Here is a 15,676-nt window from a genome sequence, read left to right as displayed (position 1 = left end):
ACACGGGACAACTCTTCGCTTTATAACAAGAACATGTAGATTTTAGACTTGTAGTTTATTGCTTTTTATTTTTTTAGCCAGAACTCTTGATATCTACCAACTGGAGCCTTGTGCAAAATATTCTGGCTTAATAAATTAAAGAATTCTGAGACCAAGGATTTCCGAAAGCATTATCATCCCTACCCTGATTTTCAGCAATATAATGCAGAAAGTGTGTGTAATAGTAGTTTTTGCTATTATTACACAATAAGGAGACGCAATCCTTGTTGAACTGCTGTAAGTCTTCTGACATCTCCCGGTAGATTCCTGGCTATCTTCTGCTCAATCTTGCCATACAATATTCATCCCATTTCAGATACATTCAAAATAAATTTTCAGAATGAAGTCTTTTTTGTATACAAATGGGTTCCCAGAAAAGTCGAAAATTGATAATGTGTCTTTCCATCACAATAGGCTTTATCGATATATTTAGACCAGATGGCTCTAAAAAAACAAAAACTTGCCTTAATCTCCCAATAATCCAACTATAAAATGTCCTTGTTCATGAAAGTCATTCATTTACAGTAATATTAGCTTCAGAATACATAAAATGTATATCTATGTACAACACATAACATGAAATATTAAATAGAATTATGGTATATTATATAAGGAAATGCATTTTATGTAGTTATAAATATAACTATAAATAACATACAAACTCTCGGGATCACATTTGTGTTTTTGTGCTATTTACACTCCCAATTTCTACACCTTTTCTTTAAAGAAAAAGCACTTTCTTTCCCTTTTCCCTTTACACTCTTCATCATTTTTACCTTTTATTTAATTCTGAGGGCCAAAGTAAGAAAAGAGAAGCGAGGAGTGACCCCACAGTGACGTCCCAATAACGATTAATTGAAGGCTGGGGACAATGGGACTTGTAATCCCAACCTCTCTTCTTTCCCCGCCCGCGAGGAAAACGGGCTAGGAAGAAGTGCAGCCCTGGCCGCTAATAATAATGATAATGACTGAATAAAGAAATAATTACCCGCCTTGGTAGCTAATAATAAACATAAAACAAGCGCGGGGTTAGAAAAGAAAAAAAGCTGCCTCGCAGGTCAGCAACCCGGAAGTGCTTTTTACAGCACCGGAAGTGGAAGGCCGACGGGAAGGCGAAGCTACCACCGAGGCAGCGCCAGGTGATCGCGGGGTCTTTTCTTCAGGGCCTCGTCAGGAAGGAGGAGAACCGGCGGGAAAAGCTAAAGGGCTCCGGAGGGCCTAGGCGCCGCGGCCAGCCTCTCCCTACTCGAGCCCGGCTTCCCTGAGCGGACTAGGCCTCGAGTAAGTCAACAAAGCTGGAGCCGGAAGACCCGGATACAGGGCGGGGCTTTCCCCTGACGCTACGTGGCTGAGCTGCCGGACGGTGCGCGGTGACGTCACGGTTGGGGAAGGGGATTGGTTGGTTGCTGGAAGAGGGCGGGGCCAACGGGCTGGAAATGCCAGCTGATGCCTGGCCCGTCTTGCAGGGTTGTTGTGTGGTGGAGACGAAGCTGGTGTGAGAGGTGACGTGATTTACTCGCTCTGCTCCCCTGGGCAGGGGAGGGGAATGATGAAATTAGGAACTTTTGAAGGAGAGTTAGAGGAGGGGAGGGCTTCCTAGTGGCGTTGGACTACAATTCCCATGAATGAAGGCAAAGACTACAGATCCCATCTTCCTCCCAAGCGGAGCCAGCCAGAGCAGCTCGGAGGAGGCCCTGGACTTGAGAAGGGAAGCTTTGCCTTGCATATAAAGGCAGATACATCCAGGTAGATTTGGAAAAGCTGGAACAGAAAGACGTTTATGGGACATAGGCTTTTTTTTAAAAAAAAATATATTTTTATAACTGGGTGGCTCACGCTAGCTAAAATAGTTTAAAAACAAAGAGCAATAGGGAAAAAAAGCCATAAACCCAGGAATCAGCACAGGGCAGAGGAACAAAGCTAGCCAATAAAAGAAAGGAAATTAGGAAGAGTCCGTCCAATCTCTTCTTAAAAACCTCCAGCAATGGAGCACCCACAACTTCTGGAGGCAAGCTGGTTAATTTGGGAGAAGGGCGGTATACAAATTTAAATAATAATAATAATAATAATAATAATAATAATAATAATAATAATATAAAATAATAATAATAATAATAATAATAATAACAACAATAATAATAATAATAATAATAATAATAATAATAATAATAATAATAATAATAATAATAATAATGATAATAATGATAATAATTGTTCTCACTGTCAGGAAATTTCTCCGTAGTTCTAGGCTGGATCAAAAGGGGATGCAATATCCCAGCTGTGATCTCAGCAGGGCTGTGTAAAGCAGTGCTAACGCTCCATGTGACCTTGACGCTCCCGCTCTATTGATGCAGCCTAGGACCACGTTGGCTTTTTTTTGGGCAGCTGCAGCATACTGCCGGCTCACGTTTGAGTAGTGTCCCACTAAGGCACCTAACTCCCCTCTCACTTAATGTCTGCTTTTGAGCTCTGCTCCACCTATTCCATACCCTGTGCGTTTGTTTGGTTCAGACCAAGCAAACCCCGAGGCGTAATTAATGCAAACCCACTGCAGAGTTCAGGCATACTCAGCCACGCCTAGGCAGACCATTTCATATAATGTCTAAATTTAACCCAATGCCTGAGGTCTGATGCCAAATTTGCAATCATGTGATATTTTGCTATTTGCAGTTGTTCATTTCGACTAAGTGTACAAGATTAGGATGTGCCACTTTCTCCTCCAGAACAGAAATCAATTGTGGAAATACAGCTTTTTAAATATATATATATGTGTGTGTGTGTGTGTGTGTGTGTGTGTGTGTGTGTGTGTGTGTGTGTCTTTTAAGCTTTGTGCCAAAAAAATCTTGAGAATTTTATGCGGGCTGGGGAATTCTGGGAGTTGAAGTCCACACAGCTTCAAAGTGGCAAGGTTGAGAAACACTGCTATACTCTCTATATTATGCTATGTTGTGCTCTGTTCTGCTCTACTGTACTGTGGTGGTTGACATTCTCTTCAAGCTTTGTGCCAAAAAAAAAACTTGAGAATTTTATTTTTCTCTCATGTTCTTTGTTTATACAAAAACAATTTGAATCTCTAGGCGTGGTTACCGTACCAGGATCAACATGGGTTTGGGGTTGTGAATTCCTGGTGTGACTTTGTGCGTGTATATCTTTTCAGGTGAAAAGATCACGGAAACATGCCAGTTTTGCCTCTGGATGAACTCCAGTTTACCGAAAAAGATTCAGTGACAGGGAAGATAACAACTTTACCAGCACTGGTAAGCAGAGTTTAAATGTACATTTAGGCTGGATGAGGTGCAGGAAAAAGTGGAATCCTGTTTATAAACCTGGGAAACACTGACGTTGTTTTTCAGACTGCAGACTGAAGAGCCATTGATTGAAATAGCAGTTACGCTTTGTTGACTTCTCCAGCCCCTCTGAAGTGCCATATATTGGGGAAGCTGCCAAAGCAATTTGAGCAGAAGCCACTGCATCAAGTTAAAAATACAGGAAGGGACAAACAGGCATCTGTCTTTCCAGAGGCATAGATTTATAATCCCGCTGCCAGCCCCCAGTTTGTAAACCATCATGGAATATGAGTCTTCAGTTCTCCTGGGTCTGAGCTGAGTTGTGGGATTCCTGGAGATGAATGGTCCTCAGTTTATGGCCGCACTTCAGCCCGAGTTTGATGGCTAACTACTGGGCCAAATTTTCCTGCAAACACACACACTGTCCTCGCGCGGACAAGCCCTCCCAAATCACTCAAACCAAGGACAACTGTTTTGCCTTATGGCTCTTGACGCCCACCCCCATTTTGTTTTTCAGCATCCCCAAAATAAAACGGACCGCTCTTTCGTGCTCTACAAGCCTCTCCTGAGCACTGAAGATCCGGGCCTGGTGGAGGAGTTTTCGGAACGAGCCAGATTTATCGTTGATGATCTGGATTGGCTCCTGGCTCTGCCTCATGATAAATTCTGGTGCCAGGTACCTTGTGTGTGTTGTGTGTGTGGTTTGAAAATGGGAGAAGATGGAAAGGAAAGAGGATTTTAGATAGAACGATAGAGGCAAGTTAAAGCAGTGCCTGAGACAGTTAACCAGTGGAACAGCTTCTCGCCCAGAGTTGTTAAGTGAATCACTGCAGTTGTTGGGGGTGCTCTTGGAGATTCCAAGTCCCAAAACGCCAGGGAATTTCTGAAAGCCTGGCACTCTGACAAATCGGCCGTCAACAGACACGTGGACGTTAACAACATCTATAGACTAGGCAAAAGAGACAATCAGGGAGCATCTCTCCACCAGCAATCAGCACCCAGAGCAGCCTAGATGGACTCCCAGGTTAACATCAGACCAGCAATCAAACAAACAATACCCCAGTTAAGAAACAGCCAAAGAATCTCTTAAGAGGGAACACTGACAGGGAAAGACACTAGATATATAAACTGACAGCCAACCACGCTCCTTATTAGCACTGGTGATGTTACCTAGTTGGGTAACGAAATGTCTGCTGGAAAACAAGGCAGATCAGAGAGCACCAAGCGAAGCAGCCTTTTGACAAAGGTTCCAAAAGATGGAAGAGAGAAGGCCTCTGATTGGGTGTGGCCTGGCATCCCCCACCCCCACCCACCCCAATTAATCAGGAAGCATCACCAGAAGGGTGAAGGGAGATTCAAGATGGAAACCTCACTTAACCAGGTTTCTCCCCCCCCCCCACTCCGACCAATTCCCAGGAAGCCTTTGCTTTCTCCCAACAGGTCATTTTTGACGAGTCGCTCCAGAAGTGCCTGGATTCGTACCTGCACTACGCCCCCCGCAAGTTTGACAGGACGACGGAGCTGCCCGTTGAGTTGAACGACCTGGAGAGACGCCTTCATCGGAATGTTTTCCTAACATTCCTCCGTATGTCCACTCACAAGGAATCCAAAGTAAATGCAACTTTTTTTTTGTTTGGGTTTTTTTTAAAGACGTTGCGAAAGCCTGCCATGTAGACGCGTTTCTGTTTGAAGAAGGGGGCGGGGGAGGGGGGGTGGAGAAAAAAAAGGGGGTGAAGGAAGGACAGCTTTACCCTTCTCAAAAGCCTTCCTTTGAGAGTCGAGGCTTTATTTTGAGAAAGTTCAGAGGCTCTTCGCAAGGCCGGCCTTCAGCGTGATTTGACAATTCTGTCGGTTATTGTTTTATGAATTAGTCATGCCACGCTGGACCGCTCAAAGGACTCCTCAGAGACACGTAGAAACATGCAGTTTCTAATCCCACAGTGATCAGCCCAGAGCACCCTGCAGATTGCTTGCTTCTGATCAAAAGGGAGCTCTAGAACAGAGTCACTGAGTGCTTTCAGAGATCTCCAGTTTGGGGATCTAAAGACGCGCCCTTCTTTCTGAGTACGGTAGCTAACTCAGCTCAGCCTTGTTCTCTTGTGGGGTCCTTGAAGCCCTCATCTGAGCTGGCTTGCAGATGTTTCATCAGCCAACTAGGTAACCTCAAGAAGAGGAGGAGGAGGAGGAGGACTGTGGGGTCCTTGGTGCTCTCTGAGCTTGGTGGTTTTCTTGGAGACGTTTCATGACTCAACTAGGTAACATCATCAGTGCTAGAAGGGAGTGGGCTTGTGGAGAGGAGGAGGAGGACTGTGGGATCCTTGAGGCTCTCTGAGCCTGGTTGCTTCCTTGCAGTTGTTTCATTACCCAGCTAGGTAACATCATCAGTGCTCTCCCCTTGGGTAATGAAACATCTGCGAGAAAACAAGCTCAGAGACCACCAAGAACGCCACAGTCTCCTCCTCCTCCCTTTCTCACTGATGTTACCTAGTTGGGTAATGAAATGTCTGCAAAGAAAAATAAAACAGGTTCAGAAAGCTCCAAAGACCCCCACAGTCAACCCCAAACTACAAATATTCTATTGAGTAGACATCATCCTGCACTGATGACTACAACAGAGGCGCCTTTTGTAGCTATCAATAAACGTCTTCCAATCTCTCTCTCTCTCTCTCCACCTCCCCCCCCCTTTCTCCTGTAGGATCATTTCATAACCCCATCGGTATTTGGAGAGATCCTTTACAATAACTTCTTGTTCGACATTCCCAAGATCTTGGATCTGTGTGTGCTGTTTGGAAAAGGCAACGGTTCCTTGCTCCAGAAGATGATTGGTTAGTTTACAGGATGGGAGAGACGAGGGTGGAAGACTACGGGGAGGGAACAGCGTCTCTTAAAACCGAGGTCTGATCTATCTGAAAGATATGAGATTTATTTATTTATTTTAAATCCTCCCGTTGTTGTTGATCAAAGCTCTTTGCAGCAGCTTTAAATCACTCCGTACAAAGTAGCAGTAACAGGCTTCACGTAGCACAAATTAATTTCCCCACACACACACACACACACACAAACCAAGGCATTTATGCTGAAAGTAAGACATAACGCGTGCACACGTTTAAAGTATGTCCAGGAGAATGTTCTGGGTTTTAAACGATTGGAAGACCAGGACCGCAATGGATTAAAAGGTCCCGTAATTGGGACCCTATCCCTAAGCTTTTCATTCACCTTTCCCATTGGTGCCCTCGTCACCCCTTTGCTTCTGGTTATCTTTCTCCTGGCTTCCACTTTTCCCAGCAGGAGATCCTTTTCCAGTGGTTTTCCAATCACTAAGTCGTGTCCAACTCTTCGAAAATCCCATGGACCTTAGCAAACCAGCTGCCCACCCCCGCTTCCCCCCATCCTCCGGAATTTGGTTTGGAGAATAGGTTATTATACTTATGCAGAATACTTATTCTGAATTCCTTGTTTTGTGAAAGAACTGCAGATCACAGCTAGTGTGAAAACTTTGATCATTTAACTAGCCTTTTCTCTCTCTCTCTCTCTCTCTCTCTCTCTCTCTCTCTCTCTCTCTCTCTCTCTCTCTCTCTCTCTCCTTTTCCCCTCTGCCCTTTTCCACAGGGAATATCTTTACGCAACAGTCAAGTTATTTCAATGATTTGGATGAAATTGTGCCTACAATTCTTCAGGTTGGTTTACACCTCTGGGAATATTTGAGAGCTACTCAGAGACAATATATAAGTCCCTCCTCCTCCTCCTCCTCCCCCCCTTCTCCCTTCTGGCACTGATGAGGTTACCCAGTTGGGTCATGAAACCTCTGCAAGAAAACCGCCAAGCTGAGAGAGCCCCAAGGACCCCACAGTTCAACCCTCAGCTACCAATACCCTCTTCCATCGTTACCCTTCTTTCCTTTCTTTGCCTGCCAGGTTTTCAGCAACATCCTCCGTGCTTGTGGCTTGCAAGGCGAAGGGGCTTCAGCTAATCCACAGAAGCTGGAGGAAAGGGTCAGGAAGACGCCAAAGGGACTGCCTTTGCAGGTGAGGGCCGTCCAATCGCAGTGAGGCTGTGTTTCTGCTTCCCCCCCCCTTGCCCTCCCCCCATCCAAAGACTTTTCCTTCCGCCTGCCTACGGCTTCAACTAATCATTCCTTCTCTTGTCTGTCCTGTGACTGGGTGAGGCATTTGCTCCCCATCACATGTGCTTGGCCAGGCTTTTTCTTCAGCCACACGATTACAGTTCCGCTCTCGGTCCGCTTCTAGCCATCTGCCTGAATCGTGCAGATTTACTGGAAGACTTTGCAAAAAAAAAAAAGGACGTCACTCCAATACAGGCCAGGAGAAAGGAGATGCTAGTCACGGGGAGAGGGGTTTGCCAACACGGCACAGGCTGAGAACGTTTGAAAGTTAGAGAACCCTTCGGGGTCGGCTTAAGAGAGCAGAGAGCAAGTCCGAAGCGCCAAAGGAGCAACAAGGACACGCGGCTTTTCCTTTTGACCATTTCATGACGACAAGCCAAATTCGGCGACAAAAATGAAAACAACCCCCCCCCCAAAAAAAGGAACCCACATTTTTGAGTTGGGTTTCAGCTCTGTTGTTATCTTGTTGGGCATCTGAGACGATTCGAGAGGTTGGGATGCCCAGAGACGGGCAAATACAGTTAGTCCTCATCAACTACTCGTTTAGTGACGGTTGAAAGATACAATAGCCCTAAAAAAAAAAAGGGACTCGTAGCTGATTTTCATATTTATGACCTTCGTAGCATCCCCGGGGTCCCAAGATTAATGTTCAGACACTTGGCCACTTGCAGTGATGGGATTTGTCATTCCCGTCTATTTGGAACCCAAATTCAGGAAATATCTCTTTTTCTCTCTCTCCTCTTAGGAGCTGAAAGATATTGTCCTCTACGTGTGCGACACTTGCATTACCCTGTGGGCCTTTCTTGATATCTTTCCCTCAGCTTGCCAGACTTTTCAGAAGCAAGACTTCTGTTTCAGGTATTCTTTTAGGTTGCCCAGTGTTGGTTTCACCTGCCTTCCATGTCAGTTGAGTCTGGAAACCTTCTCCGCTGTTTGGACTCATCCAGCTGTTCGGGGTGATATCCTTCTGATGCTGTTAAGCAAAGGTGCCTAAAGGGTGTCCAAAGCAACATTAAGACTCGTGGACTTCACAAGTGGGACTTCAACTCTGGAAAGGCTGGGGGATTCTGGGAGTTGAAGTCCCCAAGTCTTAAAAGTTGGTGGGTAATTCTTGGATGTTGAAGTCCCCAAGTCTTAAAAGTTGGTGGGGAATTCTGGGAGTTGAAGTCCCCAAGTCTTAAAAGTTGGTGGGGAATTCTGAGTGTTGAAGCCCCCAAGTCTTAAAGTTGGTGGGGAATTCTTAGGTGTTGAAGTCCCCAAGTCTTAAAGTTGGTGGGGAATTCTGGGAGTTGAAGTCCGCAAGGACTTAAAGTTGCCAAGGTTGGACCCCTCTGATCTATGGCTTGCTCTTCTTTGCCTGCCGAGATGTGTCTTCAGGAGGAGATAACTGACAATTTTGTGCTTGTTTCTCGGGCATCTTCTGAGATCCATCTTCACATTTTCCCCCCATCTCTCCTTCCCCCTCCCCACCCCCGACTCCTGCCATTTGATTGGCCATTTGATAAAAGCCCACTCACTCTTTTGCTCCTTGTCTTGCCAGGCTGGCTGCCTTTTACGAGCTGGTGATCCCCGAGTTGGAATCTGCTATCAAGAAACGGCACCACGAAAATATCAGGTTCGTCATCTTCGGCACGACGGTCTCATCTTTCATTATTTCTGTCATTTTCTCTGCCCAGCTTGGAAGGGGTTCTTGAGATCTGCTTGAGCCAGCTGTTTTTGGGGCACCCATTTGTATTGGGGTTCTCCTGCCTTTTAAGCTGTGAACGCCTTGTCCTGATTCGCACGACCGTGTGGATTTTGTTTCTCCCTCCCGCCCTTTAGAGTATTGTCGGATTTATGGAGGAGGTTGTCTCATTCTCGGAAGAAGATGGTGGAGATGTTCCATACGGTGGTCCACCAGCTGTGTCTTCAGCCCATTTTGGAAAGCAGGTATTCCACGTTGCAGAGTCTCAGCCAGAGCTTGGAAAATGCTCCCTTTCCTCAAGGGCGCTATTCCTGTTGAAGAAGCCATACAAAATGATACCAAGAAAAGATGATGAGGCCCTAGAAAGCGTTGCAGAGAAGAACAACAAAGACAATAAGAGGTTTGGAGGTTAAATAGAATACATTGATAGAATTGGGGTATTGATTATAATCAATACATAGAACAAACCTGCCTCTCCAATATGGCTGGAAGTTGCAGTCATGGCCTTAAGTGACTTCATGGATCAGTTTAGCAGTTGAAAACAACAACAACGACAACGACAACCCAGCAGCAGCCCTGACCTCAGTCTTAGAATTAGTATCCCCTTTCTTGCAGCATTAGAAGTAGGTAAACATGGACTCTGTCTGTATCCTTTTCATGGATCATCTGCAACTCTTATCTTGCTCTTACAGCTGTGACAATATCCAGGCTTACATTGAAGAGTTCCTGCAGATTTTCACCTCCGTGCTTCAAGAGACAAGGTGAGAGATTTGGATGCAACTCTGGAACATTGTTCACCTCTCCAAATTCTCTGCCTTGCCGCCCTTTCACATCCTTAATCCAATTCATCCCTTTCTTAAATTTATGCAATCCAGTGTATTAAAAAAAAGTCTGGGGCTCATGGACGAGAAGACCTGCACGGTCCCTTCCAACTCTGTTGCTCTGTGAATCACAGGGGAGGGGGGATTTGTGTCTCTCTGCTTACAGGTTTCTCCGTGATTATGATGAGCTCTTCCCTGTGGCAGATGATATCAGCCTGCTCCAACAAGCCTCTTCAGCTCTGTATCCTTTGCCACTAATCCACCAACGACGGTTAAGGCCAAAAATATCGGTGGGCAAGTTTTGCAGTCAAGAGGTAGAACTGGGGGTGGGTGGGAAATAAACTCCGTCGCTCGAGTTTGATCCTGACCGGCTCAAGGTTGACTCAGCCTTCCATCCATCCGAGGTTGGTAAAATGAGGACCCAGATTGTTGGGGGCAAATACGCTGGCTCTGTAAACCTCTTAGGGGCTGTAAAAGCACTGTGAGGAGGTATATAATTCCTTCCTTCCTTCCTTTGTTCGTTCCTTCCTTCCTTCCTTTGCAGAGTGGTTAGAATGCAGTATTGCAGACTAATTCTGCCAATTGCCAGCAGTTCAGTCTTGATCAGCTCAAGGTTGACTCAGCCTTCCATCCTTCCAAGGTTGGTAAAATGAGGACCCAGATTGTTGGGGGCAAATAGGCTGGCTCTGTAAACCGCTTAGAGAGGGGCTGTAAAAGCAGTGTGAAGAGGTATATAAGTCTAAGGGCTCTTGAATGTTCTGTGTATATGGAGAATCGGGATTCTGCCCTTGACCCCATTGGATAGAGATGAAACTCGAACGTCCTACATTTTGCAAGCTGTGGAAAGCGCCTGGGACAAAACGGATAGAAGGAAAAAGATGGTCCAGGATCCGGCCCTCACTGAAACCGCAGCTGGGGCCATTGCAGTGTCCAGTGCCTCAGAACAAACGGAAGACATTGAGGAAGAGGATCACCTGGAGGTCAGGCTTTGGAGCAGAGGACTAGTCTGCAACAAAAACGGCGGCTTTGTGGCTGATCTAGGCCCTTTTCCTAGCGGGGAGGCCTATGTAGGTCAGCCCTTTGCCAGCTGAGAATTCTGGAAGGGCCATTTCCAGCAGGGTGCCAGATCAGAGGAGGTGGCTTAAAATGTATAGGAAATTTTGGGAGGGTCTTAGAGGAGATAGCGTTTGCCCTCTTCCTGAGGACATCTACCATAACTTTGTGGAGCAGAAAAGCCCAGCACAGCGGGACAGAAAATCAGAATTTGGGGTAATGGATGGTTGCTGCATTTGATTTAGTTGTATTGGGGGGGGGGGCTTCTCGGTTTGACTTGTTTCATCCTCCTGCTGTATGTAACATGGCTTACTGATTTGACCCGTCTAGTGTGCTGGAGCAGCTGCAGCCCCCGTGGCCCCCGTCTCTGGAGTAGAGCTGGATTCCCTGATCTCTCAGGTGAAGGATCTGCTTCCTGACCTCGGAGAAGGCTTTGTCCTGGCCTGCTTGGAGGAGTACAACTACAACGTGGAGCATGTCATCAACAACCTTCTAGAGGACAAGTTAGCCGTCTCCCTACAGACGCTTGACAGAGCAATGCCTAGGTAAAGTTGGAAGGATTATTTTTTTAAAAAAAATTCAGGGATGTAAATTCTGAGCTATCCAACTGCTGCTGAACAGCAGTTCTCTCACACAAAATATCCAGGATGAGTTGCCGCTTAACCCCTCTGGAATGCAGCCCTTCCCTCCTGGGGATCCACCTTCTTAATACGTTCCATCACATCATCTGTAGACGTCAACTCCTGGAATTCCTCAGCCACCATGTGAGGACTTCAGCTCCCAGGATTCCTCAGCCACCATGTGTCAGGTCCCAAGCGAAGAATGACACATGGTGATTCTTCCAAGCCAAGTTCCTTACTGTTTCATAAAATCTTGCCAGACTGAGGACTCCACTCTCTGTATCACAATATACTCTGGGAACTCTTGAGAAGGAGCTGTCCTCGCCCTCTTTCTCACACACCACTCGTATCTCGGCTGAGTTGCCTCTTCACTCCTCTGGAATGTCGTCCTCCCTCCTGGGTGATCTACCTCCTCACTACACTCCATCCCGCAGGCTCGCGTTCAGGCACCTCTTTTGCAGTCCTAAAACAGCTGTGTGTTTCCTGAAAAATGTCTTCCTTTGTATTCCTGGGAATGAAGACTCTTTTGTTTCTGTTCTTCTGTTTTAAAACTTTCCCGGCCAGGCCTGTGAAACCAGACCCGACTCCTCTTGTCAGCTCCCGATGCAACGTTTTCCAGGATGACGAGTTTGATGTGTTCAGCAAGGATGCGGTGGACGTCTCTCGGATTCAAAAAGGCAAGAGGTGAGCTTGCCCTGCTCCCCTCCACTCCAGGGTTTCTCATCGGATCAGCTCAACCCTGAGCTGATGTAAGTCATTGGGGTGTAAGTCCAAGGTTTAAAAGAAAAGGAACTTCCTGTCCCCGAGACACTCAAGTTGTACCCGGGTTTGGTTTGTTTCCTCTCCCGGCGGCAGGAGCGACAAAGCCACCACAAAAAGCCTCCTGAACGACAAGCGCCTGGTGAAGGAGCAGAGGGAACGTTACAACCAGTATTCGGTGATTGTTGAGGAGGTCCCCGAGCCTGGCGGGGGTGACCTCTTCTCCCGGGAAGATTACGAGGACGAGTACGACGACACCTATGACGGCAACCAGGTGGGAGCAAATGATGCTGACTCCGATGATGAGCTGATCAGCAGAAGGTAAGCCAGAGAACCATCTACACCGGTGCTTCACTGCCCTGGGTTTCCTGCTTTCCAGGCTCTTGAGTGGCCACGTGGACCTTTTCCACCCCCTTAGCTGGGTTCACAGGACCTGCAGACCTGACAAGGCTAACCCGTGGTTTAGCATGTTGGCAGAATCCAGCCCCTTTCCTTGCTAGGTTGTTTAAACAAGGCCAAGACATTTGGGCGCAGGGTAGAAGGGGAAGGCAATTTGGTTAGGCCAGGGGTCTCCAGACTTGGCAAACTTTGAAGACTTGTGGACTTCCAGCTGCCGGAATTCCCCAGCCCGCCCATTTCTGACTCGCCTGCTTTGAGGTCCTTTGACTGCGACACAGGCTGGTTGCGTTGTTAGCTGAGGGATCTGCTTATTTAAATCTGGTAGTTTTTAGGACGGATCTTCTTAAAGGTGCCCCTCTGTCAGGCAGACAAGAGAAGGGCCTCCTTCATCTTTCCCAGCCTATGAAGCCCACTCCTCTTTTAAGGAGTAAGACGGGGCCTCCCCTCTTTCTGCTTGCAAGACCAGTGCCCTCTTGCAGGGTTGCAGTTAGGAGGAGCATCTCCTCCGTGTGAGCATCTCCTCAAGCAAGGCCTTGAGTAGGGCCACACTCCTGCCTCCATTGTGACAACGAAGCTTGGGCCCCAAGGCTCTGGAGGAATCTCACCATGTGGTTCTCCCATCTTCCTGAAGGCCGTTCACCATCCCTCAAGTCCTGAGGCCCAAAGAAGAAAAGGAGGAGGACGACGACGACGATGAAGAGGAGACGGAGGAGAAAGAGGCGGCAAAGGTGAGGATCAGGAAGGGTGGAAGGCGGGCAGAGCTTATGGAACAATCCTGCTGTTTGAACGGGAAAAGCATCAGCTGCTCCCACAAGAGGTCGGGAGAGATCAGGAGTCGCAGCTGCTCCCAAGTTAACCTGGGGGAGAACTTTGGCGACCCCCAAAAGGAGCAGCAAGGAATCTCTCCCCATGTTCTAAGGAGGGTTGCCTTCCAACTTCATAGCACCGTCTCTAGAAAGGGTACAGAGAAGAGCAGCAAAGATGATTAAGGTCTTGGAAGCTAAAACATGAAAAACGGTTGCAAGAATTGGGTAGGTCTAGTTTAACGAAGAGAAGGGTGAGGGGTGACATGATAGCAGTCTTCTAGTATCTCAGGGGCTGCCCCAAAGAAGAGGGAGTCAAGCTCTTCTCCAAAGCGCCCGAAGGCAGGACAAGAAGCAACGGATGGAAACTAGTCAAGGAGAGAAGCAACCTAGGAGAAACTTCCTGACAGTGAGGACAATTACCCCCATCCTCTAGGTGCCTGAACACAGGTCCAGATAGGCAGCCAAATTAAACACACACCACGGTCATTTCTCAGTTAGCAACGCCACAGGCTCAGCATCACACCCGTGTCCCTGTGCCGTCCCACACCAGGAAAGGCTTCCGTTCTTTTTGTTGGACAATGGAGTCCCTGCTTCTCAAGAATGGTTTTTTTCTTTCATTGCTAACAGGATCACTTTGTTCAAGATCCAGCTGTGCTGCGGGAGCGAGCCGAGGCCAGGCGGATGACCTTCCTCGCAAGGAAAGGGTAAGATTTCCCCCTCCTGACCTTTGTGCCATGATTCCGGCATCCAGTCTGGGGCATTCTGGGAATAGCAGTTCCCACCCAATTAGAGGGCATCAGATATTTAGAACTTAAGAGAATAATAGGATGGGAAGGGACCGTGGAGGTCTTCTAGTCCAACCTCCTGCTCAACTGGAGACCCTGTACCATCTCTTCTTAAAACTTTCTAGTGATGGAGCACCAGCTTCTGGAGGCAAGCTGTTCCACCGATTAATTGTTCTCTCAGGAAACTGCTCCTTAGTTCTAGGTTGTGGCCTGATTGTGGCCGTAAGTCAAGGACAACCTGGATTGGTTTGCTGCCTCAGCTTCTGAAATGTTTGCTGGGAGGTGGGTGAAAATTTGCTGGTTGATGTTAACGGTCTGCCTTTCTTTTCCTACCCTCCCTGCAGGCCAAAGCCAGATAACTCAGCCGCCGTGGTGGGCAGTGCCAAAGGCCGTGGCCAAAACCGAGACACGGTACAGGAGCGACGGAAGAAAGAAGCCAGCAAGGGGACAAGAGCAAACCACAACAGACGCACAATGGCTGACCGGAAGCGCAGTAAAGGCATGATCCCATCTTGAAACAGTGGCCAAGGAGGCAATTGCTCCTTTTGTAGGGAGGGTCCCCCCACCCCAGGATTGAGGAGAGAGAACGCTCCTTTTGCAAAGATGATTTTTCTGGGGAAGCACAAGTCAGCATGTAGATAATTACAGACACCCACAATAGGGCTGTCCTGAGCAACTTGTGGAAATTGCATTGTCAATAAACGTTGCTCTTTAAACTGCTCCTCCAGAAACTTGGCTGTTTGAGTGGTCTCGTGTATTCATCTGTCAGACCTGTCCCACTTCGGATCTCCTAGGAAAGGAGAACTCTCGACTCCATTTGATGGAAGGGAATCTGAAGTTCCCATGCATCGATACAAAACTAACCCCCTTGGTTCCCCACCCCAGTCCGTCTGTGTGTAACCGGGAAACACTGAGGTGTTTGGGCTGGTGAAATCCCACTATCAGGGCAAACGGCCTTGAAGATGCCAGCACGCCAACGTGAACTGGATTCCAACCGCGCTGTTTTCTTCCTCAACGGTCAGCCCCCTCACCCCCAATTTCCCATCCTAAAGGCATACTGCTTTATTGCCCAATTGTTCTCCCTTCCCTTGCCTGGTTGATGGCAGGGTGCCAGTGAGGCGCCAGTCCTGCTCAGAAGCCAGTTGCCCTGTTCAATCAGGTTTCTTCCCACTGTAGGGGGGGGGGGTCTTTCCTGACACCTGCTACCCATCTGAAGACCACAAAGGCCAGCAAGCCATGAGTTCAGAGGGGAACATCTTCCAATGTAACACTGATGACAGCAACTAGGCCCGTTAGTATC

At 47.5% G+C, this 15,676-nt stretch overlaps 1 protein-coding gene across 4 annotated transcripts; it reads left to right on the top strand.

Moving 5' to 3' along the window:
* The first annotated feature begins 1,131 nt into the window (after positions 1–1,131).
* Positions 1,132–15,097, top strand: ASCC2 (activating signal cointegrator 1 complex subunit 2). 4 transcript variants are annotated; one of them, XM_083373547.1, is made up of 19 exons: positions 1,132–1,320; positions 3,197–3,296; positions 3,844–4,002; positions 4,767–4,937; positions 6,022–6,151; positions 6,936–7,003; positions 7,241–7,351; positions 8,195–8,307; positions 8,990–9,064; positions 9,271–9,378; positions 9,826–9,894; positions 10,121–10,195; positions 10,760–10,934; positions 11,338–11,552; positions 12,192–12,311; positions 12,483–12,707; positions 13,417–13,513; positions 14,219–14,295; positions 14,721–15,097. In XM_083373547.1, exons 2-19 carry the CDS (start codon positions 3,216–3,218, stop codon positions 14,890–14,892), a joined length of 2,241 nt encoding a protein of 746 aa, XP_083229673.1. In that variant the 5' UTR covers positions 1,132–1,320; positions 3,197–3,215; the 3' UTR covers positions 14,893–15,097. The 4 variants fall into 4 exon arrangements, with proteins under 4 accessions (XP_083229673.1, XP_083229676.1, XP_083229675.1 ...); XM_083373550.1 differs by lacking the exon at positions 1,132–1,320 and adding an exon at positions 1,384–1,402; XM_083373549.1 differs by lacking the exon at positions 1,132–1,320 and adding an exon at positions 1,523–1,541.
* The last annotated feature ends 579 nt before the right edge of the window (positions 15,098–15,676 follow it).

This window comes from Vipera ursinii (genome assembly GCF_947247035.1).
Source record: "Vipera ursinii genome assembly, chromosome: 14".
Classification (NCBI taxonomy): domain Eukaryota; kingdom Metazoa; phylum Chordata; class Lepidosauria; order Squamata; family Viperidae; genus Vipera; species Vipera ursinii.
Note: the sequence above shows the minus strand (reverse complement) of the source record. Positions and strands in the feature narration are given on the sequence as shown.

What these genes read in the sequence shown, in the direction of transcription:
- ASCC2 (XM_083373547.1), top strand. Translation starts at nt 3,216, where the DNA reads ATGCCAGTTTTGCCTCTGGATGAACTCCAGTTTACCGAAAAAGATTCA. An exon ending in CAAAGGGACTGCCTTTGCAG is followed by an intron (nt 7,352 to 8,194) that starts GTGAGGGCCGTC and finishes CTCTCCTCTTAG; the next exon opens with GAGCTGAAAGATATTGTCCT. An exon ending in CGGCACCACGAAAATATCAG is followed by an intron (nt 9,065 to 9,270) that starts GTTCGTCATCTT and finishes CCCGCCCTTTAG; the next exon opens with AGTATTGTCGGATTTATGGA.